Source organism: Lagopus muta, chromosome 1, assembly GCF_023343835.1.
Source record: "Lagopus muta isolate bLagMut1 chromosome 1, bLagMut1 primary, whole genome shotgun sequence".
NCBI lineage: Eukaryota > Metazoa > Chordata > Aves > Galliformes > Phasianidae > Lagopus > Lagopus muta.
The window spans coordinates 138,099,088-138,125,667 of record NC_064433.1 but is presented as its reverse complement, the minus strand read 5'-3'; the positions used below and the strand labels follow the sequence as shown (position 1 = coordinate 138,125,667).

The 26,580-nt window shown below is 43.6% G+C and overlaps 1 protein-coding gene across 6 annotated transcripts in view; it reads left to right on the top strand.

The window, feature by feature from the left end:
* The window catches only part of CARS2 (cysteinyl-tRNA synthetase 2, mitochondrial), a 37,816-nt gene that overhangs the window by 448 nt on the left and 10,788 nt on the right, over positions 1-26,580 (top strand). Inside the window, exons 2-11 of one of the 6 annotated variants that reach the window (XM_048959223.1) lie at positions 2,308-3,956; positions 4,693-4,743; positions 9,198-9,315; positions 12,194-12,265; positions 12,947-13,052; positions 13,733-13,816; positions 15,842-15,971; positions 18,319-18,452; positions 22,592-22,659; positions 25,696-25,762. In XM_048959223.1, the coding sequence (XP_048815180.1) occupies positions 3,793-3,956; positions 4,693-4,743; positions 9,198-9,315; positions 12,194-12,265; positions 12,947-13,052; positions 13,733-13,816; positions 15,842-15,971; positions 18,319-18,452; positions 22,592-22,659; positions 25,696-25,762 (994 nt within the window). In that variant the 5' untranslated portion in view covers positions 2,308-3,792. The other 5 variants (XM_048959217.1, XM_048959233.1, XM_048959259.1 and 2 more) reach the window with 5 other exon arrangements.

Below are 26,580 nucleotides of genomic sequence, written 5' to 3'. Positions count from 1 at the left end.
TTATTTCAGTGGTCACGGCCCGTTGCCAGGACGACGGCCTCGCTGCCGGGAGGAGGGCTGCGGGCGGGCGCTGAAGGGATGGATGGGAGGCGGCTGCGTCTCGGCTCGGGGGGAATGTGCTCGTGTTTACCTGGAGTTTCCTCTCGCGGCGTGCCCGCGGTCGCCCGAAGATCTCCGGTTTCTGTTAGTGGAGGCGGGGAGGGTCTGGAAAAACTAACCCGGCTCTCGCAAAGCAAAACAAACGCTCGCCGTCTTATTTTCTTAAAACGTCACCGGCAATCCCCTAATTGAGAGGACTGACTCATGGCTTCTAAGCCCGGACCTGCTGGTGCGGTTGTGCGTTAGGCGCTGCCGTTCTGCTGACTACCGTGTGGGGCACGGGAAGGGCCTCCGTGCCCGGCTGCCGTCGGCGTAGAGCCCAAGGATTGTGTTTCTGAGGTCTGTGAGGGTTGCAGACCGCGTACCCCTTCCTGCTGGCAGCCCTGTCCCGGCAGAGGTTGGAGCTGGGTGGTCTTTAAGGTCCCTCCCGACCCAAGCATACTATGATTCTATTATTTCACAGGGCAGCTTCTTGTTTCCTGAAGATGCGTTTAAGTTCTTGGTTCTTCCCCTGGTTTTCTGTTTCTTTGAATTGCTGTGCTTGCTGTAGCAGACGTTGCTCATCTGAGCTCTTACGTAAGTTACTATGAGTACTACAGCATCCAGGCAGCGCTCCAAGCTGGCGTTCCTGGGCCAGCGCGTTCTGAGTTACAGCGGCATTGAGAGAGTGCAGTGGCGGCAGCAGCCTGCAGGCACCACAACTGAATCGCTGGCTCCACCTGGGCAGTCGCTCTTGCCTTGAAGAAGCTGAGCTGCTGTCAGCGATTAAAGGTGGTTAACAGACCCCGGTAGCATAAGAACCAGAGCAGATAGCTGTAACGTGGTAGAAACCAGATGTTTAACAAAAATATAGGTGAATCCCAAGGAGAGCCATTCTTACAAGAAGGGCCACAGCCATCCTAGACACACAGGACTAATTAGACATAAGGTAGCTCTGAAAGTAATGTCTCCTGTTTATTTCCATGGAAACTACTACAGGTGCAAAGAGCACAATAACGCTATTTGATAGAGCAGATACTCAGCTACAAATCGCCGTTTGATTTTAACAATCACTACTGTTAGTTGTGCCCTTTTGCCATACAAATAAGAAATCAGTTCATAAAAGTTACCTGTTAATTTGTTAAACAAGAAATTCTATCCGTTGTTATAGGGAGGTGTAACTTCCAAGTGTAGCTGTGGTCTGCCAAGCTTCAGTGACCTGCTCAAAAGCAGATGGGTGTGGATGCGTTGAGGATGGAGAACTGTCACCTGCTGCAGGGGTGCTGTTTGCTCAGTCTTCTTCCATTTGCCCTTTGGTGTGGGCCAGAAGAGTGACAGAAAAAGCATTGCTGGGCTTTGCACCAGTCTTGCAGCAACAGTAGGGCTGAGTTCTGGGAGTGTTTAGTAACTCCTTTCACAGTTCCTTCTCTACGTTTTACATTGGCCTTTTCTCTGTGAGCTGAAGTAGGAAGATGAGATGGAGGACTTTGAGTGGAGTTTCAGTTCTTCTTTATTAGAGGCATGCTCCTTACAGTGACAGAGCACGCACAAGCATAGGGGATGACTGCCATGTGTCAGAAGGAAGAGAGTTGTGGGCTTTTGTGTTCTTCCTATTTTCTGTGCCTCATGGGAGGATGGTGTATCTAATGCTCCTGCTCCCAAGCTCCTCTGCTCTGATTGTACGAAGGCTTTTCCTATTTAGAAACCCGATTTTAAGTTTTTTGAAAGTTAATTGGAGCCGTGACCTTGCTGAAGATCTGAGCTCTTTGCAATGAGAATCAGAGGAACATGTAACCAGACCAACAGCTCATACAGCTACCGTGTAACATACTTTGTGTATATGATTCACGTAACATGAATATTCCAGAAATTGTCTCCAGATCATCAGCATAACATTCTGAATTATTAATGTAAGCAGCATAAAATCTCAAACATTCAAACATGAATGTAGATATTGAGGATGTGTAAGGACTTCTGCTTCTTTTCTCCACTTTAATTTGAGTATTGCTGCATGGTCATCATACTTCATAGGCACAGACAATTCAGATGAGTTATTCCTTCTGATGAACTGTTGTTTTTTTCTCCATTTAATAGCTTTATCCCTTTCTTCTACAGTTACATATGGGTGTTTTTTGTTGTTTCATCTTGTCCTTTTTTTAGGAGACTGAATTCATACTCACCTTGGAGGTTACAATGGCATTTTACAGCTCTATTATTTTTTGCTTACAGCTGAAGGTTTGGAAACAAAACAGCAGAAGTTTAACATGCGAGATGAGCAGGGTTGAGTTTTGCAAGTATTAAGACCAACAGAAAAGTCACACTTCAGACTGTCATCCAATAGGTGCTGTCTGTGAGAGATATCTGCTTTTGTCAACAAGTGGTGTGGAATTGATGGAACTGTAACATCTGGGTCACTGAGTCAGTCTCTCTGCTGCTTTCCAGGAAGAACTGACCTAACCCAGGCCTTTTGTTCTTTAAAAAGTATTGTAATAGAAGAACAAGGATTAAGCCCTGCTTAAGAAGAAAGGTATTTCACTGGATGCAGCTGCTCATCTCTTTGCCCTGGGACTGTCAGTCTCACTGCCTCACATGTGTTTTCTGGCTGCTGCCATTCACATCTGCTGCGCTTTGTGAGCTCAAACAGCACTGCATGAAGGGTGCCCTGCGAATTCTGACTACAACCAGTGACTGCGCTGCAAGGCCAGGGTAGAAGAAAATTCAGATACAACATGGATCAAGGAACTCCAGAATCCCACCATGATTTCTAGAGATGTACCTCAGCAGCTGGAAACATCAGACAGACACCAATCTGTCCTCTGGCTGAGCTCATACACTCTCTCGGGAGATGGTGACTGCGGTTTACTACAGAGCTCTAAGAAGCTCAGCCCACTGCAGTGGATTTAACTCATCTTCCCCTATGGTTGGTAGTTTGTCTTCACAGCCTTTTTCCCCCCCTTATCTTCTCAGGATCAGTTTCCTTACCAGTTTTCTGGGCTAGGATCATTCTAAAGGGCCACAGATACCAGCAACATGTTTCTGTGAACACATGCCAGAGAAACACATGTTATTTAGTATTGATTTGGGCTCTCTGACTGTACAGAACAAAGCACACAACGGAGTTAATGACAACTCCTAACAAGATGTGCTGAACAGTGAAGACGTCTAAACCAGCTTGCTATGGAAACTGAAATAAGGGGCTTTTGAAGCTTCTTGTGAAACGTACCAAGCAAACATTTACAAGGTCCTTTCAGCTTCATCCTCCAAGATGCAAAACAGTAGGATAGGTTTCTTATTTGATCAAGAAGTTAGGATTGTTCAATGAGAAGTATTATGGAAAGCAACTGCATGTTAAGGAGAGAAACCATTTGTCTGTGGTAGGGCTCTGTATCTGATACGGTGTGACTAAGTGAGGTACAGGCGGACTGTATGAAGAGAGAAATTACTATGATAATTAAAAAAATCATAGAATACCCTGAGTTGCAAGGAATGTACAGGGATCACCAAATCCAACCCCTGGCTCCATATAGGGCCACCCCGCAATCAGACCACGTGTGTGAGAGAGGTGCCCATACACCCTTTGAATTCCAGCAGCTCAAGGCTGTGCCCACAGCCCTGGCCATTCTGTTCCCTACCCACCGCCCTCTGGTACAGAACCTTCTAACTCCCAGCTGCCCCCCCTCTGACAGCTCTGTGCCGTTCCCTCGGGAAAGCTGAATGCTGTTGTTAAATACGAGAAACACCCACGAAAGCCGTCCCCGACAGATTCAACAGGACATGACGTCTGTGAGGCAGGCAGCTCACCAGAGCCAGTGCCCAGCGTGTTCATCCTGGCGGGCCCTTCAGCACGCTCCAGCAGGCAGCACCGCGGGCTGCAGCAGGTGGGGTAACCAGCTTCTACATTCAGCACAGACCGCCAGGACTCCTGAAAGCGGCAGCAGCCGAAGCAGCTCGAGGGCTGGAGAGCGGCAGGCAAAATGAGGCGAACAGTTGCGAAGTTCTCCCTTGTTTCCCCGGTTCCTGCGCGATTAAAACAAGCAGTAGCTTAAAAAGACTTCTAGCAACCGCGCGTGCGTTCCATCGAACTTTTATTCACTCCGGTTCCGCAGTTTAGAACTTCCACAGCGGATCCGGGCGGCGTAAGCCCAGCCTCCCCTCGGCGTTCGGACCCAAGAACGCCGGCAGCGGGACCGCCCCGCGAGGCGCGGCGCCGCTGGCCCCTCCTCTTCCTGCGCCGCGGCTGTAGCTACCCAGCTCGCCGGCTGTCTCCCTGCACGGGCAGCGCGGCTGTCGCGGTTGGCTGTTCGTCGCTGTCTCCTCTCGCCTCCTCCCTCCCCTCGGTGCGGCCATGCTGCTCGGCGCGGCGTTCCGACGGTGCCGGGCCGGTGGCGTCGTGGCGCGGCGTCGGCGGAGCGGGGAGGCGCGGCGGAGGGAATGGGTGCCGCCGGCGGGCCGAGCGTGCGGCGTGGTGGCGTACAACAGCCGGAGCCGCAGCAAAGAGCCGCTGGTGCTGGCCAAGGACGGCGTGGCCACCTGGTAACGGGGCGCCCGGGGGCTGCGGGGTGCCGCCTTCGGCCCGGCGCGGGGTGACGGGCGCCGTGTGTGCTCTCTCGGCAGGTACAGCTGCGGGCCCACCGTGTACGACCACGCGCACCTCGGGCACGCCTGGTGAGTGCGGGGGCTGCGGGTATCCTGGGCGGGTAGCGGAGGAGACCCTCCTTTTGTGTCGGTGTGACTTTGACAGAGTGGATTGTTCGAGTCTCGATATGGCAGCTGTTAGTTCTTTCATCTTCGTCTTACTCTCTTCTGCTAGTACTGCTCAGGTGCGTGTGATGCTCCTTTAACGGATTATCACTGATGAAACTTCGTTTTGAGGAAGGAGAGCTTGCACAGCAGGATGGTGGAGCAGCTAAGAATCATAGAATCACTCAGGTTGGAAAAGACCTTAAAGATCAAGACCAACCTCAACCTAACCATCCTACCCTAACTCTAACAACCCTCTGCTAAATCATGTCCCTGAGCACCACATCCAAACGGTTTTTAAACACACCCAGGGATGGTGACTCAACCACCTCCCTGGGGAGCCAATTCATTTAGCAGGGCAGAGAACCACACGTTTTGGTCTCACATCATTCTGCATCTCTTGAGTGCCGGTTTTGGTCAGCGGTTCTCCATCTTATTGTGATTGAAGGGAAACCCTACCCATATCTTTATATCCTGTGCCCAAACTACCACTTCCAAGCTTCAGTTACTGTTGTATGAAAGAACAGGTGGGGCTGAATGTCACACCCAAAGCAGTGTGTCATGCAGATAAGCAGCAGCATTACCATTCTGTTGCTGCCTCTTTAGTGCCTTCGTGGGTTGTTTCCTATGGTAGAGTGAGGTGCCTGCACTGAAGATCATCCTCCTTTTTGATCAGGTGAACTCTTCAATGAGAGAGGCATTAACCATTCCTTCCAGTGTCTGCAGTCATGCATATGTCAGTTTTGGCATTTTGTTGCTCAGCTGCTTTGTTCTAGATGGCAGAACATACTTTATTATTATTACTATTATTATTGCTGCTATTGTTATTATCAGAGGGGCAGCTTTGCTCTCTGTGACAGTGACAGGGCATAAGGGAACAGCATGGAGCTGTCAGGGGAGGGGCAGCTGGGGATTAGGAAAGCATTCTTCACCAGAGGTTGTGGGCATGGAACCAGGCTGCCCAGGGCAGTGGGCACGACTCCAAACTGCCGGAGTTCAAGGAGTGTTTGGACACTGCTCTCAGCCATGTGGTCTGATTGTTGAGTGGTCCTATGTGAAGCCAGACTTGATGATCCTTGTGGGTTCCTTACAACTCAGAATATTCTATGATTCTATATTGTATTTTTAATTTTTTTTTTTTTTTTTTTTTACCAATTGCTAGAACCACCTGTAGAGCTGTAAGGATATTGCATTGGTTGGCACAGCTGAGAGGAATGCTGCTGCTGAGAGTCTACAGGCCAGGAAGCATACTGGGAATAAATATGAAGTCAAGTGGAGCGATAGCTCTTGCTGTGGTGTCCTTCCTACAGAAGTCCCTCATTGTGCTGCACCTTTGCAGCATCTGATCTCATCACAAGAATTCTAAAAGTGAAGGCATGAAGTCATCTGGACTTCTGCAAGGCCTTTGACAAGGTCCCCTCCACATCTTATTTCTAAATTGGACAGAAATTGATTTGAAGAGCGAACTACTTGATGAATAAGGAATTGGTTGGAAGATCACAGCCAGGGGATTGTGGTCATTGGCTCTATTTCTGGGTTGGGGCTGGTAACAAACATTGTTCCCCAGGGGTCTGTCCTGGGTCTGGTACTGCTTAACATCTTTATCAGTAACATAGATGATGGGATCAAGTTCACCATCAGCAAGTGTGGGGGGAATGGCTTTTAAACATTTACATAATGTTATGTAAACATGGTTTTTAAACTAAAGGGAGGTTTAGATTAGATGTCAGGAGGTAGTTCTTTACTGAGAGAGTGGTGAGGTGCTAGAACAGGTTTTCCAGAGAGACTGTGGGTGCCCCATCCCTGGAAGTGTTTAAGGCCAGGTTGGGTGGAGGAGCCATGGGCCATCTGATCTAGTACTTGGTTGAGTGGCTGGCAGCCCTGCCTGTGGCAGGGGGGTTGGAACTCGATAATCCTTGAGGTGCCTTCCAACCATTGCCATTGTATGATTCTATGATAAATCCTGCATGCTATTCTTCCTGGTGTGGCACCCCCCCAAAAAATCATAGGGAATTGAAAGGGACTTGTAAGGTCATCTAGTCCAATTGATCAAGGTGCTCAGAGCTCCCTTTGGCCTGGCCTAGAGTGTCTTCAGAGATGGAGTATCCACTACATTTCTGGGCAACCTGTGCCAATGCCTCGCCACCCTTACTGTGAAAAAACTTCTTCCTTATCTGCCCTCTTTTATTCTGAAACTGTTTCCCTATGTCCTGTCATAACAGACCCCACTAAAGAGTCTGGCTCTAACTTTCTTTTAGCCTCCCTTTAGATACTGAAAGTCTGCCACTACATCTTCCCAGAGCCTTTTCTTCCCCAGCTCTCTCAGCCTGTCCTCATAGGGAAGGTGTTCTATCCCTTGGATCATTTTTGTGGCCTTCCTCTGCACACACTCCAAAGGGTCCACGTCTGTCCTGTATTGAACTCCACATCTGAGTACCGTATTCCACGCGAGGTCTCACCGGTGCAGAGTAGAGATGCAGGATTACCTCCCTCGACCTACTCACCATGCTTCTTCTGATACAGCCCACGGTGTAGTTAGCTTTCTGGGCTGCTGGAGCACCTACTTCTTTTGAACTGCTTTCTTCTTTGCAGTTTGATGCTGAAGTTGTAAGGAGCCTGCTTTCTGAGATTTACTTGGGCTATTGCAGGGCTTCTTCCATCGATTAAGTTAGAAGATCAGAGGGGAGAGAACAGCCCAGAGATTGTATGTGCTCTGGAAATTAAATCTGCAGCACTGTTAAATCTGATTTTAAGCTTTTTGATTCTGCTATTGTCCCTTTGAAAGAGATCCAAAGAATAATTTAATATTCTTCTGGAATAGTGTCATGACATGAGATGAATATTGCTCCCGGTGAGCTGGTATTCATTAATACCAGCTGTCTCCCTGGTAGCATGTGGCACATTCCAAGAGGCCTTTTTCTAATATGGACACAGTGCAAACAACATCAGAAATGTATTTTTCTTCATTAAGATACTGCACATGCTGAAATCATCACAGAATTGTTTGGCTTGGAAGGAACCTTAGAAGACCATCCCGTTCCAACCCCCATGAGCAGGGACACCTCTCCATCCAGTTCTATGGTTTGAACACCTCTGGGGATGGGGCATCCACAGCTTCTCTACATAGCCTGTTCTGGTGCCTCATAACCCTAGTCTTGGAGGGTTTCTTCCTTGTATCTAATCTAAACCTACTGTCTGTTAGTTTAAAGCTCCTTGTCCTATCTTTACACTCCCTGATGCTCCCTCGCCATCTTTCCTGTAGGCTTTTTCTGGAAGGCTGCAGTGAAGTCTCCCTGAAGTCTTCTTCAGGCTGACCAACCCTAGCTCCCTCAACCTCTCTTTATAGGAGAGGTGGTGCAGCCCTCTGATCGTATTTTTTGTCCTCCTCTGGACCTACTCCAGCAGGTCCGTGTCTCTTAATGCTAACTGATATCTGCAGCTGAGGAAAAGGGTACAGATCCACTGATGGTGTTTTCCTACACATATTTGCTTTGACAGATGCTGGGGGTGCATCCCAGCCAGGGCAGTGGGTGCCATGGAGAGCTGCAGGTCTTGAGGTTTCCTTTACTCCATCCTGCAGGTGCAGTGCACTTGGGTTTCTTCAAAACCAGAGGAGGCTGAGATTTCTCCTGGTCTCGCAGAATGGACTGAGAGCCTGCAGTCACCTTTTCTTATTTCTCACAGAAGCTGGGCTTTGCCCAATTGAAGCGTGTTTTGAGAATTCAGAATGCAGAGCCCATGACAACAGAAGGCACCACTTGTATGTGGGTCTGTCTGTCCACACTGAATATTCATTGTTGTCATGTAGAGCCTGAATGGTGCTGAAAATTTATTCTTGAGTCTAAATAAAATAACCTCCCAGAGCAACTCTTCTTTGCTGTCAGAAAAGATCTGTGGTGATGTGTTAATGAACTATAGCTGTGCTTGTATCTGTAGCTACCACTCATCTGTGAGCAATGTTGGAGTGAGTTGGTTTGTTTCTCCATGTTGTGGGCTGCGGGCTTTGAGAACCTGGTAGCATACAGACTAGGGTGGTTTTCTTTTTAGGATCAGCTTATATGTCATGTTGTGTTCTTTGGAAGAGTCTTCTGCTTAAGAGGCAGTTTCAAAAGTACCCTGTTGTTATCATAAAAAGATGCAAGAGAATGGGGAAAATTTGCTGTAATGTGTCACTAATGCCAGAAGAGGGTAGAGCAGTTCAACTGAAATTTACTTGACTTCTGTGCAGATTGGAACTAATTTTGGAAAAGCATTTTATGTACTTGAGACCTTCTTTTGCAAGTATTTGGGTATTTGGGGTATCTGTACAGCTGTCATTTTTTTCCAGAGTTTTATTCATATTTACTGCATCTCCAAAAGCTCCTCTTTCTCTTTTCCAGCTCCTATGTTAGGTTTGATATAATCCGAAGGATACTGACTCGTTTTTTTGAAACTGAAGTTATCATGGTGATGGGGATTACAGACATAGATGACAAGATCATAAAAAGAGCCAATGAGGTAGGTATATAAAGCTACAGCTTTAGACCCAAACGTTTGATACGTCCTACTGCTAGAGTTACACAGGGAAATGTTCTACATTTGTTTGCTTGTTGTTTTAGTTCTATATATATATTTTAATTTAGATAAGAAATGTTGGGATTTCTAGCCCTCTATCTGCACCTGAGGCAGGGGGCCTCACAGCCTCATGCCTTGTCTGGAAGGCAGTGGAAAATAAAAAGCCATGATGTCCCTTTACTAGAATTGAAATGAACTGAAACTTTCAGCCAGCTGAGTTCTGTTTTCTGTGTCACTGATTGTTAAAGACAGCATGTAAGTGATGATACACAAGGTTGAGAGCAGTTCCTAAAAGGTGCCGAGCACCATCTAGCTACAAAGTCAGCACCTTCTTTGGGTAAGTCTTGACAAGACTGGGGCTGAGTGGCAAGATCGATACAAAAATTGTGAATTAAAAAAATACATCAACACAATCCAACTTTTCACTGAATTCTTAGAGTTATTGGCCTAATTAAAGGCTTTATGGCTGTAAGTAGCCCCTAGTTGGTTTTTAATCAGATCTTTTGTAACAGCTGAGCTTGTGAATGACTATTCCAATTTCTTTTTTTAATGTTTTTTGGACTGTAAAATGCCACAAATGTGTTCTGCTTTATAAACTTCTTTTAAATAAACATTATATTGGTTTTTGAAATCTGGATTGTGAATGAAATGAACTGTAATTACAGTTGCAAGTCTTATGCTTGAGCCAGATAATTTGACAGGTATCACTTTATTTATTCCTTACATAAATGATTACTCTTGCAGTACTGCATTGAAAAGAATGCTAGCACTGCTCTCTTTTAAGAAATATATTTGTTCCCTTAGAAACTTCATTTACAGGTTTTATTTTTAAGACCAGTACTTTCTAACAACAACAGAAAGCCACATCCTTTTAAAATCTATATGCATGTATTTGACATTTTTTTCTTTGTCAGAACCCTATGGGATTTTATTTTGAAGGTAGTATGTTCAGTTATTCCATTCTTTGGCTCTATGAGGAAATCTTCTATGTGGATATTTTTTCTTTTTGAAATACTTGCCCTTTTGTGCACATTTTGTTTGGGACCTCTGTATCTGAAACATTACGACACCAGAATCAATGTATCTGACTGTGTTGTCCATCCTCTGGTGGGACTCATCTATACTGAATCTGAAAGTTGGCATCTGCTCTGTGAGGAGAGCGCTCCGTTCCCTCCGTGGTCTTTTGAGGAAGAGATAAATTGGGTGCCCATTTGGATGGGAGGGATTTCCTTGTCTCCCAGTGAATGTCTTTCTGTTGATCAAAGAAGCATCTGAGTTGCTTGTTGAGATGAACCACATCACAGGAAGAGTTCTCTGTCTGGTCTGCAGGCGGAAGCATGGCTTTACCTCAGTGCTGAAGCATCTTCCTCCTTCCATTGCTGGATGAGCATCATATCTGTCTTTTATCAGAACTCCCACCAGCTTGTTCAGATATGATACCCACCCCTTAAAGATCCTCTAGTAAAAAATTTGGATTTCTTGTGTTAATGATTTGATTATGTGTAAGCTGGAGAGAGTGGCAGTCTGTTGGCTCCTCCTTGGTAGGTTTTACTCAGAGAAGATGTAAAAGCTTGGATTTGAGATGCTCTCATATAGAATCAGAATGGTTTGGATTGGAAGGGACCTTTAAAATCATGTAGCTCCAACTCCCTGCTATAGGCAGGGACACCTCCTACTAGAACAGGTCGCTCAAAGCCCCATCCAGCCTGGCCTTGAATGCTTCCAGGGAAGGCAAATCCACAGCCTTGCTGTCGCAGTGTCTCACCACCTGCCCAGTAAAGAATTTGTTCCTAATATCTACTCTAAATCCACCCTCTTCCAGTTTAAAACCATTTCCTCTGTTTTTTTTTACTTACAAAAAGTCCCTCCCCAGCATTCCTGTAGGCCCCTTCAGGTACTGGAAACCTGCTGTGAGGTCCCCCCAGAGCCTTCTCATCTCCAGGCTGAAGAGCCCCAGCTCTCTTGGCCTGTCCTTGTAGCTGAGGTGCTCCAGCCCTCTGATCATCTTCATGGCTCTCCTCTGGACCTGCTCCAACAGCTCCCTTACTTTCTTGCATTGGGGGTTCCAGAACTGGACGCAGTACTCCAGGTGGGGTCTCATGAGAGCATATATGCTATCATATCATGCTTTTGTTTGCTGGGACGGGATTTGCCATCACGTGTCTTTCAAGTCCTGGCCTATTCTGAACGTTTGAGACAAGTGTCTTGTCATGTTTAAATTGCCCCTTTCCTTTTGGATTGCATTTCTGTGAGCACTCCTGTTTCTGTCAGTCAGTCCGTGAATGAGCAATGTGGAGGTGTTTGAGAAGTAACTGGAAAAATATGGAACTGGCTCTCAGTTAATTTTCCTGATTGTACTGAAATATGTGAGTAATGATCAGCAGGAATATTTTATTTTTCTTAATTGCTGCAAATTAATATCTTGACTCATCCTACAAGTCTCTGGTCTGTCTTTCTGACATGTTGGTGGTATCGGTGTCCCTTGACAATAGGTGGAATGCATTTTATATCCATGTGCTGTAGTATATCTTGTCACTGGAAATGGAATATGTCCCTCTTAAGAGGAGGGAAAGAATTCATTATTTTAATATTTGGTTGCTTTCTCTTAAAAGACATTGTAATATTTTGGCAGTTTGGAAGTCTAGATGAAACACTGCTCTTAAGTTATAAAAGCTGGCATCGCCTCCTCATGAATGTTAGTTAGATTAATAAGCCTCTCTGCCTCGTTACCTTGGGGGCTCTGCCAATTAGCTGTTAACTGTCTGATAAAAGATTGTGGTACTTTATGTTGTTATTTTGATTTACTAATCTTTTTTTTCAGATGAATATATCGCCAGTAGCTCTTGCTCGTATGTATGAAGAAGACTTTAAACAAGATATGGCATCATTAAAGGTACAGATACGTGAGCTGCTGCATTTTAGAATCTTTCCAAGCACTTATTTTGGTCAGGAATCTGAATTTGACAGTTTGATCTGAGGGGAAAAAAAGCAATTGGTTGCTTGTCTTATGAAGTGTTGTTCAGTGACTGGGTAGTGTTTTACTTTTTCATTCTTCTGAGAGGACAAAGGCTTTGTATTGCACATCTTTTGTGTTAAGAATGGGAAAGGAAGCAAAACTTGGGTATTCAGAGAGGGGGAATAAACAAGTTAAATTTGTAAAGGAACACAGACCTTCCACTCTGTGTAATAAGGTCTTGATTTATAGATAATATGTGTTTACTGTCATGCAGGAATATCCAGACCTGAAGTATATAAAGCATCTAATATTCATTCTTTGATTGCAGATGACTTTGCTTCTTGTCCAGAAGCAGGGAGTAAGCCTCTGGTGAAAGCTAGCAGATTTATTTATTTACTATATCTGTCTCTTCCTCAATTTCATTTTAATATTATCTACATCTTAAGTACTGCTTGTGACCTTCTTATGATATTCATAGGGTTTGTTTGTTTGTTTGTTTGTTTTGCTAAGATAAAGATTAGAACAGATGTTCTTTAAAGTCAGTTTCTTAATTTGGAGTGGCTTGTCAGCAGTGCATTACGTGTGGGTTGATGAACTGTTACAATTTCTTTACTTAAGGTCCTTCCTCCGACAGTATATATGAGAGTGACTGAAAACATTCCTCAGATAATTTCCTTCATAAAGACAATAATTGCTAACGGACAGGCTTATGCAACTTCACAAGGTAAGATTTGTAGCAAGGCAGCTCGCATGCATGGAAAGCAAGCACTCAAAGGGATCCTGTTTTGGGGTCAGATGAGATATGCTGTACCAGATTTTCCTTATGTTGATTATCATGGTGTGAGCAACTTGCCTGTTACGATGCAACTGTGCAGAACAACTCTTGAGTCAATATCTGAACAAGAAGTAATTCAATACTGAACATAAATGTTTATTGTAATAAGCTGCTGTTTCAGCTCCTGTGGGGAAGTCCTGGCCTAGGTTTTTGAGGGAGCTGGGGGTTAGCTCTGTTAGCTCTGAGCAGGAGTTGGACATCTCCTATGTACTGTAGAAGTCATACCTGCAAACAGCGTGTGGGAAATTTTTAGTAGAGCTGATGCTTGTAGAAGAGTGTTAAGTGTATTGTAACAGGAACAGTATAGGTAATGCTTCAGTCGTGGGATGGATCACTTGTCCTGGGAAGAACCCAGGGGGATCTCCAGAAAACAACGTTATCTTCAGTGCAAAATGAGTAAATTAGGTTACTGGAAAGCTAATAATAAAGAAATGTGGGCTGCTACTGCTGTAGCATTTCTGAATTTCAAATGGAAGTACAAGGGTGTTTTATTCTGCTTTTGTCTGCATTGTATCAACAGTGAACGTTCCCCATCTTTACTGTGAAGCTAAATATTTCTTTTCTATTAGGCAATGTTTATTTTGATGTCAAGTCTTGGGGAGAAAGGTATGGAGTATTAACTGCTCTTTCTGCTGATACACAAAGTGAAGCAGGTAAGTTCTTGGTAGCAATTTGTGTTAATGCTTTGTCTGAACTCATGATGTATTGATATATAAACCTTCATTCAACAGTCTGAAGTGGTTTTTTAACTTGTATATAGACAGCTTTTTCAGTTAATCAGAACATCATTGTTTTAGTAGTTACTTACTGAGGTGTTGCCAGTGCAAGAGGAAGCTTAGTGGTGTCTTTTTATGCTTGTTTTTCTCTCCACTTTTGTTCCAGTACCTTAAAACAATTGTGGTTCTCAATTTTATTTAAATCCTTGGAGCAATACACACAGACTGAGTAGTGAGGTGATGCTCTCAGCCCACACACTAGGCAGCAGTGAGGATTGGCAGGGAGAAACATCACCTGCCTTGTTATAGTGGTGCAGTTGCACCCTACTGGTGTGCACTAACCAGATGCATTCACATCTTTTATTGCTTACCACTACTGTCAAGCAGAGTGATTGTATGAGCTCTCTTGGTGGGCTGTGGTAACATACACCTGTACCCTTGGTTGTATTCTATCTTCGCTGCAGTTTTGCTGAGCAGGATTGCTGATCCTCTCTGTAGTTTCTGTAAATCAGCTATGGTCAAGTCTCTGTGTAGGAGAGTTTAAGACAGATCTTCTGCATGCTTTGTGTGCTGAAGTTCACTGTGTCTTCATTGAAAATGTTCTGTTTGCAATTCCTGAGAATGCCCAGGAGGTGATATTCAAGTGAGCTGCAGCCGGAAGCTTTTTTACAGCTTTGCTTTGGAGTTGTATCATTAAAGCACACAAAGGGATTGTGTTATAGAGCAGTTCCTGACAAGCTGAAAACATCTCCCTGACTAGCTGCAGGCACCTAGTAGCATAGGGGTCCCCAGTGAGTATGGCTAGGGATGTGCTGTGTTTCACTGCGCTGTTAAACCTGCTGCCTTCACAGGGTTTCTGCATACAGTATTAACAAGAGTGTAGTTGGGCAGAAGATACTAGCAGTAGGTTGTGGAGTTTCTTCCCTTGAGGGTGCTCACAGTTCCACAGGATGTGACCCTGAGCCTCCTGCACTGAGCAGGTGGTTGCACAAGACATTCTCCAGAGGTGCCCCTGAGCCTCAACCGCTCACGTTTTACCTTATTTCCCTTCAATTCACTTGCTACTAAATTTACTCCAGTCTCTGAAGATTCTGTGTCTGTTATTGAGTTTATAACCGAGTAGACAAAGAGTGATTTTTTTTTTTTTGTAGAAATATACTGAGAAAAATCAAGAGAGACACGGAGTCAACAGGCACAAATCAGCCAGGGCTTGGCAAGATAGTGAAAGAGCCAAGGTGAAGATTCACTAGATAAAACTTGGGCTGTGTTTCTATCCTTTATTTCTTATCAATTTTGAATGATAAAGCAGGTGTAATGGATTTTTGTAAAGTGCTTTACTTAATATTGCATGACATTCTGAATTAAAACTGATTCTATGTAATATCAATAAAGTGCAATTAGAATAGATTGAGAAAAGTGACCATCTGAGCTCCAAAAATATATTGGTGCTGGAATGATGCAGGGATGAGATTAGACCATGTCATGCACAGTGTTTTTGTTAGTGTTCTGGTAGAAGCAGAGGAAAGAAGTAAATCTAACTTCTATCTGCTGATAAAACTGATGAACAATGTTGAGTATTGAAGGATTTTTTTTAATTCTGCTGCTGCAGTGTAACCTGTTTGTCCTAGGAAACTGGTTGATAAGTAAGCAAATGGGTGATACAAGACTGGAGAAGGCCAAAAGGATTGGAAGGATTGGATGTATTAAAGACTCTTACATCCAGATGCTTATCCATCTTCTTAGCCTGCAGAAATCAGATTCAACATAATATATAATTTTTTTTAAACAGGATGAGAAGACTGGAAACCCAGTATAATCAGGAAAAGAAAAAAGATGGAGGAAAAGTTGGGCAAAGAGAATAAAATCTGAGTAGTTCACTAAGCATGCAATTCTACTTTCTTTCATTTGTTCACTGTGTCTTTCTGAGGCATGTCCCATTAACCACTCTCTTTTCTGTGGCAGTTGATACAGATAAGCGGCACGGTAGAGATTTTGCCCTGTGGAAAGCTGCCAAACCTCAAGAGTTATCCTGGAGTTCTCCTTGGGGAAAGGGAAGACCTGGGTGGCACATTGAATGCTCCACGATATCAAGGTCAGATTTCTTGTATTTAAAATCCATTGTCGTTTCTTGTTTTCAGTTACAGTGCAATGGTAGCAGCAGTGCTGCTTTTTTCTTCTCATCAGTAGAAAGAACCAGTTTTAATCTATTTGCTCCAGTTTGGGGATTTTGAGTGTGGCACAAATCTTCCTCCTCTGCCTTGATGGAGCAGCATCTGGTTTTATTTTGTCACTTTTCTCTTTTGAGAGAAAAGTGAGCATTTAAAATAAGCCACGCAGGATCACATAATTGATTAGGGAGTCTTTTAGCTTCAACTGAGTAACCAGCATTTTCATAAAAGTTACAGTGTGTCTTTCATCTGTCTTGCACTTTTTGCAATCCATAGTGAACCTGGTCAAGTCTATGGTGCAGTATGAGGAGGACAGGGCCTGGAATTCCATCCCAGCTCCACTGAACATAGAAGATTTTGCTGGCCTCGTCTTAGCAGCAGTTGTGGATGTGTGTGCTAATTACATCTCTCATTACACAGCTTTCTTTAAAAGTCAGCTGCAGTTTTACATATTCTGTTTTCTTTGTGGCAGTATATTCTGTGAGCATGATGCAAATTGTGCATGGTAGCAGTTTGTTTAAAGCTGGTTTAAATTAATTTGCTCTTAATTTGGAATTTTGTTTTATTTACTCCACAGGATAGTAGTACTTTGTTTAGTGCAGATCTAATTTATGACCGATTAATTTGTGTTTAGAAAAGACTCTTTAACTCTTTTCATCTTGAAAGATTGATGATGGTACTTAGTTTTCATTACTCTCAAGTCTTCTTTGGAAGCTAATAAGAAATTATTGAGACCTGAGCTGGTTTCTCTTGAATGTTTGGAACCTAAGCTGAAAGCATGTGGAACAGCTGCTTTAGTTTTCTCTTCCACAGGCTGTGCTGGTATACCTAAGGTTGTTAGTAATTACTGCTTGATAGTGAAAAGCATTTAGAAAAAGAGATTTTATGTCACTAAACAATTTCTGCACTATGGAACAGCGCTTAAAGCAACTGAAGTACACAGAAGTGTGCTGCATTTAAAGTGCAGCCTGTGACACAAGTGCACTCGAAATAAGAAATAACAACCCTTTACAAAATTGCATATCTGCTATTGTGATGCTACTTAAAGTATCTGTCTCCTTCTGTAAAAACTTACCTTTGCTGTGTCTGGATGCGGCTCTCGCCGTGGAAATAGATGTAGAGTCATGCAGAGAGTGTAAGTGTAGTAATCTGGGACTGTGGAAAATGGGAAACTTAGACTTTTAAGTTATGTAAAGTGTTTTGCTGTCACAGTCGGCTGTCAGGTTCTAATTTTAAGCAATAACTACTTGTCTGTTTTTGCCGAAGATCTCCAAGCACTTGGAGCTAGGTGAATTAATTTTGAAATATCTTTGATGTGCATGTGTAGGAAGGTGACAGAGGAGCAATGGTCACTGGTGTAGTCCTGCAGAAGGGAACCATCTGATGTGACTTTGATCTGGTCTCCTTTTTGGAGCTTCACTGACAATGGGATGCGCTGTGCTTCCACAGGCAAGATGAGGTCTCCAGAAGTCCGTGCTTAATCTGATTTTCAAGCAGGCAGAAAGAAGCAGAGAGGCACGGGCTTTCAAAATGGCTACAGGAACACTGTCTTCCTCTTCTGATTTTCTTACCTTCTTCTGCCCCAACTGAGGTGGTTTAAAAGTGTATCAAATTGTACAGATTTATGTCTATAAATCCCTGAAAGAACAGTGCACAGAGAACATAGCCAGGCTCCTTTCAGTGAGACCCAATGCCAGGACAAGAGGCTGTGGACACAAACTGGAATGTAGAAGCTCGCTCTGAACACCAGGGGTACTTCTGCACTGTGCAGATGATGGAGTGCTGCAGAGGCTGCACAGAGGCTGTGGTGTCTGCTCTCTGAGGGTCTCTAGCAGCTACCTGGCCGTGGCCCTGGGCATCCTGCTCTGGGTGGCCTGACAGGTACAAAATGGTAATAACAAGAATGGTAATACCAAATCTGAGGAAGCAGTTGTCACTGAAGTTGTTTTGCCTGCAGATGAAGGCAGCTGTCTGATACCGTAGCAGGACAAGGAAAAGAGATGTCCTGCTTGTCAATCTTTAATCTAAATTAGAAAAAATAATCATTCCTGCCGAGGAAAACTCATTGTGGGCAGATATGGTCCTGCTCATACACATAGTTCTGCTGCAATTTTGATATCCAAGATCTGATCCAAGATCTGAAAAGTTCTTTCTTGACATTACATTGCAGTCATTAAATAACATATTTATATTGCTTCATCTTTTTTTTTTTCTTTTTTACCACAAGTTTTTGTAGTGTTCTACTTACCGATCAGGAAAATATTGTTACAGTGCAGTGTTTGGAAAGCAGCTGGACATCCATACCGGTGGCATAGATCTCGCATTTCCTCATCATGAAAATGAAATTGCGCAGTGCGAGGTGTATCATCAGTGTGAGCAGTGGGGGAATTATTTTTTGCATTCTGGTAAGTAAAGTATTCATCACCTGATGATATGTACATGAGGCATGTAGAGCTCTAGGGAATTTTACTTTATTTTTGTAGTTTTGCCATTTCTGTGGCATGAAATGTGAGGGAAACTTTACAAATAGATGCTGTACTACAGCAGCCGGGTTCTGTCCTCACTAAACAAAGAAGCATAAATGAGAGTGAATCTTGAAATTGTACAGTGAATGCCTTTATTTATGAAATGGTTACAGTGAAATAGTGACATACCATCCGAATCAGTCTCCAAGTAATAACAGTGTGTGCATTACCCACATACAGTGTTTCCTCCCAATGAAAAGTGTGGAAAGAAGAGTTCTTCCTGCAAAGTCTCTTTCATTTGAATTTCTCCAAAATTTTTATGCTTATGGTAGAGTCTCTTTTCAAATTTTATTTTGGTTATAACAGTCCTGCAGAAAGGGAGTGGAAATAATTGAGCTTTTCTGTATGTTCTTCTGAAAGTAGAAATTCCTGCTGTCTTAGAGATAGAACCTTCAGTATCTGGAGACAGATGAATGACGGCGCCAGATAGATAGGTAACTGATCATAATATTTTAAAAGCTTTGAAACTGGAATAAACCACTCCAGTTCTCCAATCTGTCTCAGTACCAGTTGCTTGTGGGCGTGAAAGGAAGTTTTAAGTAGAGTGCTGAGCTAAATAGTAAGTATGGTAAAAGGCTTTAATCATGATAGGGAAAAGACATCATACTACTGGAGGATGAGAACAGAGTGGATGCAAAGCTGCACGAACCAATGAACCAACCAAGCTCACAGCAGTGATCCTGCAGACAAGCATCTCGGTTGAGATGTTTTGCATGGTTTGAAATGTGGGGAAAACCTAACATATTCTCTAGTGACTAATAACTGAAAGTTTTGAACATGTGATTCACATATCTGTAACTATGTAAATTATCCTGAGAAGCTCTTATAAATATATTCCTCTCTAAATACTCCAGTAGCATTATATTGAGTGATGAGTAAGACACAGAATTAATAATACTGAGGACTGAGTGAGTCAGACACTTTGGTTGAGTCTGCTCGGGCACGATTGAAGAAGTTGCTGCTGGGAAGGTAGAAGGAGGTATGTAACACCTATGGGCTACATCTAGACCAAGTCACTCACCCCTCCCAGAATCACAGAATGGCCCGGGTTAGAAAGGACCTCAAGCATCATGAATCTCCAACCCCCCCACCACAGGGAGGGCCACCAACCTCCATCTACATTTATTACTAGACCAGGCTGCCTGGGGCCCCATCCAGCCCTCGGTGTTGTGGAAGAGCAGAGGCAGTGAGGCATGTCACCGTAGTCCCTTAACCCTCCTCACTGGTGCCCAACTCTCTGCCTATCCTATAGAGAGTGACTGACTCAACTTGACCTTGGTCTTGGTGTATCCTCTACATATCTGTCATCTTCCCCCAGAAGTGACCTCACTGCTCACACCTGACTAAATTATGCCAAATTGTCTTTTGCTCACTCAATCTTTGGCATTATGATATTGCTTGGTGTTGTGTAAAACTGTTCCCTGCCACCTCATATGATGTCCTTCAGTGAAGATTCTGCTGCAGAGTGCTCTGAACTACATCATTTTATGATCATACTGTTGTTGTTGTTCTGCTAGAAACCTTGAAGTTCATACTTCCTGTTGTAGTTGTAGTGGTTCTGGATGGTTTTCAAAGTACTGAAGGCAATAGAAAATCAACTGCAGTCTATGTTTTCTCTTACTGAACAATACTTTGTGCAACATCTCTTGTTGAAGTTTTTGAGTTACTTGTCTGAGCACAAGTTGTGCAGCCTATGGTACACTCTGGGAATTAGTCTGGCTTTTTTTGTGTGTGTGTGTAAATATGTATCTGTTTGTACAGTTTGGGATGAATTTTAAATTCTAGTTTCAGTTCCCAATGCAGAGGCTGTTATAAGTCAACAGAAATTGTCCAGAGGCTGGTGCATCCTCCAGGGTGTGCTTTACTCCTGCCGTGCTGGGGATTTCTCTGCGCTTCTACTGAGATGCACTGCCAGCTGAAGCCTTCTGCTAAACAAAGCAGTCAGTCCGAGTTGTTGAGCTTGGACTCATCACTACAGGGGGAGTATTCTTTGAAACAAACTGCAGAGGATTGAAGATTTCTCAGAAAAGAAAAACCAGAAAACGTTGATTGCAAGAGCAGTTTGAATGCTGAGGTTCTTTAGGAGCTGACAGATTGCGTTCATTAATTCAAAAAAATTTTGCTGGAGGACGACAGCATGAATTATTTAAGGCAAACGAATCAGCTTCAGAAACAGTTTATTCTGGTAACAGACCTCAGAATTTTAGCAGGCACAGTATTGGAGGAGCAATCCCTATTAGAGGAAGAAAATCCCCTGCACCGGGGATAAATCTTCTTATGAGGACTTTATTTTTAGACTGCTTGTACTCTGGGAAAAGCTCCAAGCCAAAGTTATGAAAATCCTTATATTTTGTGATTCTTTAATGAAATCATTCTCTTTAAGTACTGAAACACTTGAAGAGGAGTATTATTTCAAATTCAGATGTTACTGATACTTTCCTAGGAAATCATGGCCAAGTCGTTTGAAATTTGGCTGCCAAAAGTTAAGTCAGTCAATATTTAGGCAGCTTTAGAAAAGGAGGGAAAAAAAAATCGCACCCAAGCTATTCCTTTTCCCTTCACAAAAGTGTCTGTTGATTTTTACTGGAGTCATTAGAGCTGCAGGTGTGCAGTATTTCTGGCAGTCGGCATGTTTTTGCTTAGGGCCCTGAATTGGTCTGTGTAATGAAAACGCCCTCGCCTGGTAGCGGTCAGGGCAAACACGATGGAAATGAGGTTTTGATTGACTTGTGCATTTTTCTTGTAGCTGGTTCTGGATCTATGGATCCCCCGATCTTTTGCTACCCTTGACAGAGGGTGTATTTCTCTTCTATCTGATGAACTCCCCAAGGCAGCAGACGAGGAGTCGGTTCTGATGGAAGGCCTTCATGGGGGCTGGTCAGAGTCATGCCTACATGAAGGTGTGGTGAGCAGCATTAGCATGCAGCCCTTGTTGCCATGCAGACGTGCTCCTTGTTGCCTGGAGTGCTCTGGAGATGCCAGACTTTGGAGGCTGTGGCTGACAGCCCTGTGTCCTTGGTGGGGGCAGAGCTGAGAGCTGAACAGGGAAACACAATTTAAGGGTAGAAGATCTGGATGGCCACCTTGTGTTGCCTGGATGTTCCCCACAGCCTTCACTAGCTCCTCTTTGAGCAGACTCCCAGATAGCATTTTTGACTTTATTTCCCAAATACAATATTCCTCACAGGCTTTTTTTGTACGTCTTCAAGCTGCTGTCAGATTTTTAGATGTAAGTATTAGAAGGAACACTTGTGTTTTCAGAAAGCAGCTTCTGAGAAGCAACTTGTAAAAACTACCCTTTGCTTTTCAAAAACTTGCTCTGTGCTATCTTTTAAAACAGAACTTTAGGAAATGCAGATCTGAGTGTCTTCCTTATCCTGTCTAATCCATTCTGATGAACAGCTATTTGCACAATTTTGGTAGATTAAGTTTTGGAATTGGCAGTGTGCAGAAAATTGTACGCACAAGGTATTTTCTATCAATGTAATACAATTTAGGAATAATAAAAAAAAAATGTAGTGTGATAGCTACCAGCAATTATTACATATTAGAAAAACGTCTGGGTCTCTGGGGTGTTGTGCTATCACTGGGCTACCTTTGAAAGCCTTAAAATGTTTCTGGAAAGTCAGGGGTGAGGTACTTTTCAGTGAAGAAAGAAGGATTCTTCCTTGCTTGTTTTTCTTTTTTTTTTTTGTTTTGTTTTTAATTTTTAAAAAATCTATTATCAATTTAATTAATGAGGACTTTGTTATTTCTTTATTAATGTTTCTATTCATACCCTGGTTCTTCATTGAATAACATTTTCTTCTGTTTTATACTCCACCCAGCTAGAGCTGAGAGTGTGGAGATGTGCAGGACTGCTAGCAACAGTTATGAACAATAACAAGTGCATTGCATTGAGATGGTTGGCATGCATCTGCTGCCTCCTGTGACTCCAGTGTCTCAGTGCAGAGATTAGTCTTGTTCAGTGCCCATTCAGAAGCACACTAACTTATCCTGATGCATTTGTTTTGTTCTAGGGCATTTACACGTTAAAGGAAGTCAAGAAAAAATGTCTAAGTCGTTAAAAAACTACATAACAATCAAGGTAATCTATATGTGTGTGTTGGAGAAATGTGTATCCATAATATCTAAATACTAACCACAGTCTTATTTTGATAAAAGATGTGAGCATGTGCTTATACTGCAGGGAAAGTGAAGCAGAGTGGTTTTTTTTTCTAGGGCTAGTGCACCTATTTGAATGCAGGAAGCCTGCTCTCACTCAGGGATTGTTCCTAACTTGGATCTGGCTGAGCTGAGAGCACATGTGGGACCATAAATACTGGTCTCCTGTCTCCTTTATTATATTTTTCTTATTGTCGCTTTCTTGCTGATGCATGGAGAGCTTTAATTGCCACCGGGCCACGTGAAAATGTCCTTTCTGATGTGTCAGAGAGAGGGAACCCTTAACCAGAGAGAGTTCAGTGATTCAGCAGCTTCTGGGTTCTTTTTTTCCATGAAAGTCCATGAAGAGGTTGAGCTCAAGTTTGTGGTGCAGCATGGAGCAGGGTTTCTGTGTCACCACATCTGTGATGCACTGTATGTAACACCAACATGGCTCCAGTGATAGCTGGCACCTATTGTTAGAAGCAGGTAATTTTCTTCCTTGAGACAAAGCTTTAGAGGCAGTTTCAGCACATATGTTGCCCTCTGGCCCTTGGAAAACTAGTTACAATCCTTTTAAATTGGCGTGAGCTGCTTTATTCTTAATTCTCCCCATCTTGTCTTGTCTATACAGTTAAGCCCTGTCTCCCCCAGCAATGTTGTCTGTTGCTCACAGTTTTCACAGCAGTTTCTGTGTCTCAGCAGACGGTGTAGGCAGGACAGAGAAGTGACCATTAATGCAACACGCGCAATGAAAAAAAAAAGTATGGAAATGTTCCCCTCTATTTTTGCAGTGGCGTTCCTTTGCATAGAGGAAAGTGCTGTGCAGGAAGCAATAGTAGCAGTGTGCTTAACAACAAAAAATTCAAGATCAGCTCTCTTCCCATGCTGGTCTCGTCTTTTAATTTCACAATTAGACATGGTTAGCAAGTATTAATCCTCTCCGGCAAGTAACTTGCAGCCCAGCGAACCACATTTCTTCCCATGCGGCCTTCCTGCATGCTGGACATTGGGCCCTGCGTGGAACTTTGTGAGTGTGCTCTGAACAATTCACGGCCTCTGATGGTGCCGCCGGCTTTTCCTTTGTTGGGGTGGCAGAGGAGCACAGAGCACATTCCTGGCAGGCACTGAGGCATGGCTCGCCTTTCCTGCTGCCGCGCTGATGCTCTCTGTCCAGCTGCGCTATTTTTCTTCCCCCTTCTCCCTTTCTATGTGTTTCTTTCTCGTGTTTTAGTCTTGTTTTCTTTAATGGCTGTTAATTCTGACCTCCAAAATCAAGTGCTTAGTGGTGATGCACAGCCAAGCCACCCGCTTTGGGAGATCTATGGTACTTTCTCTGTGTTCTGTTTTTAATGAAATACAGAACTGATTTCTAGAAATTCCCTCCCAAATTCAAAGTTTTCCTCATTAGAATTTATTTTCTTGCTTTAGAATTATTGTTTTCCTTCCACATATTAGCGTTCAGGAGACTGAAGTGCTGGAGCAGGTCCAAAGAAGGGCAATAAGGCTGCTGATGGGCTTGGAGAATATGCCTTGTGAGGAGAGACTGAAGGAACTGGGGCTGTTCAGTCTGGGGAAAAGGAGCTGAGGGGAGACCTCATTGCTCTCTTCCAGTATCTGAAAGGTGCTTACAGAGAGAGCGGGGTTGGTCTCTTCTCACTGGTGACAGGACGAGGGGAAATGGCCTCAAGTTGTGCCAGTAAGTTTAGGTTGGATATCAGGAAAAACTTCTTTGCAGAAAGGGTTGTTAAGCACTCGAATTGGCTCCCCAGGGAGGTGGTGGAGTCACCATCCCTGGATGTGTTTAAAAACCATTGGATGTGGTGCTCAGGGACATGATTTAGCAGAGGCTTGTTAGAGTTAGGGTAGGATGGTTAGCTTGTGCTTGGGCTCCGTGATCTTTAAGGTCTTTTCCAACCTGAGCAATTCTGTGATAAAGCTTCTGAGAGTGCCAAGCACATCAAGTTACACAGAGTTGATTTTAAAAACAGCCATTTACTATTGCAATCTGTTTCTTGATTTAGCTTGCCCCGATTGCCTCTGTTGCTTCTATTTCCACTTGAGAGACTGCACAGTGCTGACGTGCTGCCCTCCATGCTCAGGCTTTTTGATGTTTGGGCTGCTAGCAGAAGCTAAATTTCAAAAACTACACCTTTAAGCAAATGACATTTCCACATTTTCTTACTTGCACTGACTTCAGCCTATGATTTTGTATTGGCAGTGGTGCTTCAGTGTTACAAACTTCCTATCACTGATTTTCAAATTAAAAATCAGGAAAGCAGTGGCAGTTAATCGTCCACCTTGTCCAACCTTCTTGCTGAGAGCGGAGCTGCTGAGTGATTGAATGTCTTATCAGTGTACCTTCCACGCATTTAAATAGCTCTTTGTAGGGGTAATAAATTATTTTTAAATAAGTAGATAAGCAGTAGGGTGAAATTAATGAGGTTTCGCAGCCAGCATAGATAAATTCCAGCAATATATATATGTACATTAAAAAAGAGTTATTTTTATTCACTCTGTTTTCTTTCACATGCTCCAGAAAAGTTGCCCTCTTGTTCCAGTCTTTCATAAGCTTTGCAAAACTTGGTAGCTGTCCTTTCCTGCGAGGTCACATCCTGGTTTTGGTCTGATAGCTTTGGTTTGTTTTCTGCAGAAGTCTTTATTTAATGCACAGTTGATCATAATTACAAAATATTTATCAATGCCGTATATTCGTGCTTGGGATTTCATGTATATTGATGTCTTCTATCTATGTATACTCATCTGTGTTATATGTACATCGCAGTAGACTTCAGTTTAGACGCTAGACCTGATCTCTAATTTAAAGTTTTAATCCTATCTTCAAGTATGATTATGGGCTTTTTGTAAAGTCTGTCTGCCTGAAATGTGCTGTAAAACTAGTATGACAGGATTGAATAGCAGACTGAGAAACGGGTTGCTGTGATGCTAATGATATAATCTTTCTGTGGGTTGGGTTTAGGAATTTCTGAAGAAATTCTCCTCAGATCAGTTCAGGATGTTCTGTTTGCGCAGCAGATACAGCTCAGGTAAGAAGAAGGTGCGTGTGGTTCATGGCACTCCTCCCAGCCTGGATTTCCAGGGGTGTTTTGGAGCTCTCACCTTGTGGCTGGAAATGTTCCCTGCCCAGAGAAGCAATGGCAGCACAGTCCCTGGAAGTAAGTGTTCAAGGCCAGGTTGGGTGAGCCCCTGGGCAGCCTGATCTTGTGCCTTATTTAATGGTTGGCTGCCATGCCCAGGGCAGGGAATTGGAAGTGGGTGATCTTTGATGTTCCTTCCAACCCAAGCCGTTCTGTGATTCCCTGTGGGATTGCTCTTAAGCCAACATTTAGAAAAGCATCTTTACCAAGGGCAGTGCTTAACTGTTTGTCTAAATACCTTCCTTCCTCACGGGAGGAAATAAATTGTGCATGCTCCAGTGGTGCTGGGCTGCAGCTGGGGGCACATGGGAGTCTCATGTGACTGTGCTACTGAAACAAAGGATGAAGGAAAAAGGCTTAGGACTTACAGCACTATCACACATGTATTTATTCTGTAAGCAGGAGCTGATGTCTGGGTTGCCTCCAAGGTGAGGAATGACACTGAGCCCTGTGAGTGCCTGCACATCCTTCTCTGCTGCTCCTGAACTGCTTGCATCTGGACGCGTATGAGAAGGATGTGACAATTCTAAGTGGTTAAATGTCTTCCTGTGATAAAAGCAGAGGGCTACCTTGTAAATCCAGGCAGATTTGATAACAGGAAGTGGTGGTGGTGTATTGGAATACAGTGCCAGTATGCTGCTCGGTAGATAAGAATTGCTGGAAGGTCTGCAGTCCTTGTCAGGATATGATGCTGATGGCACGACCTA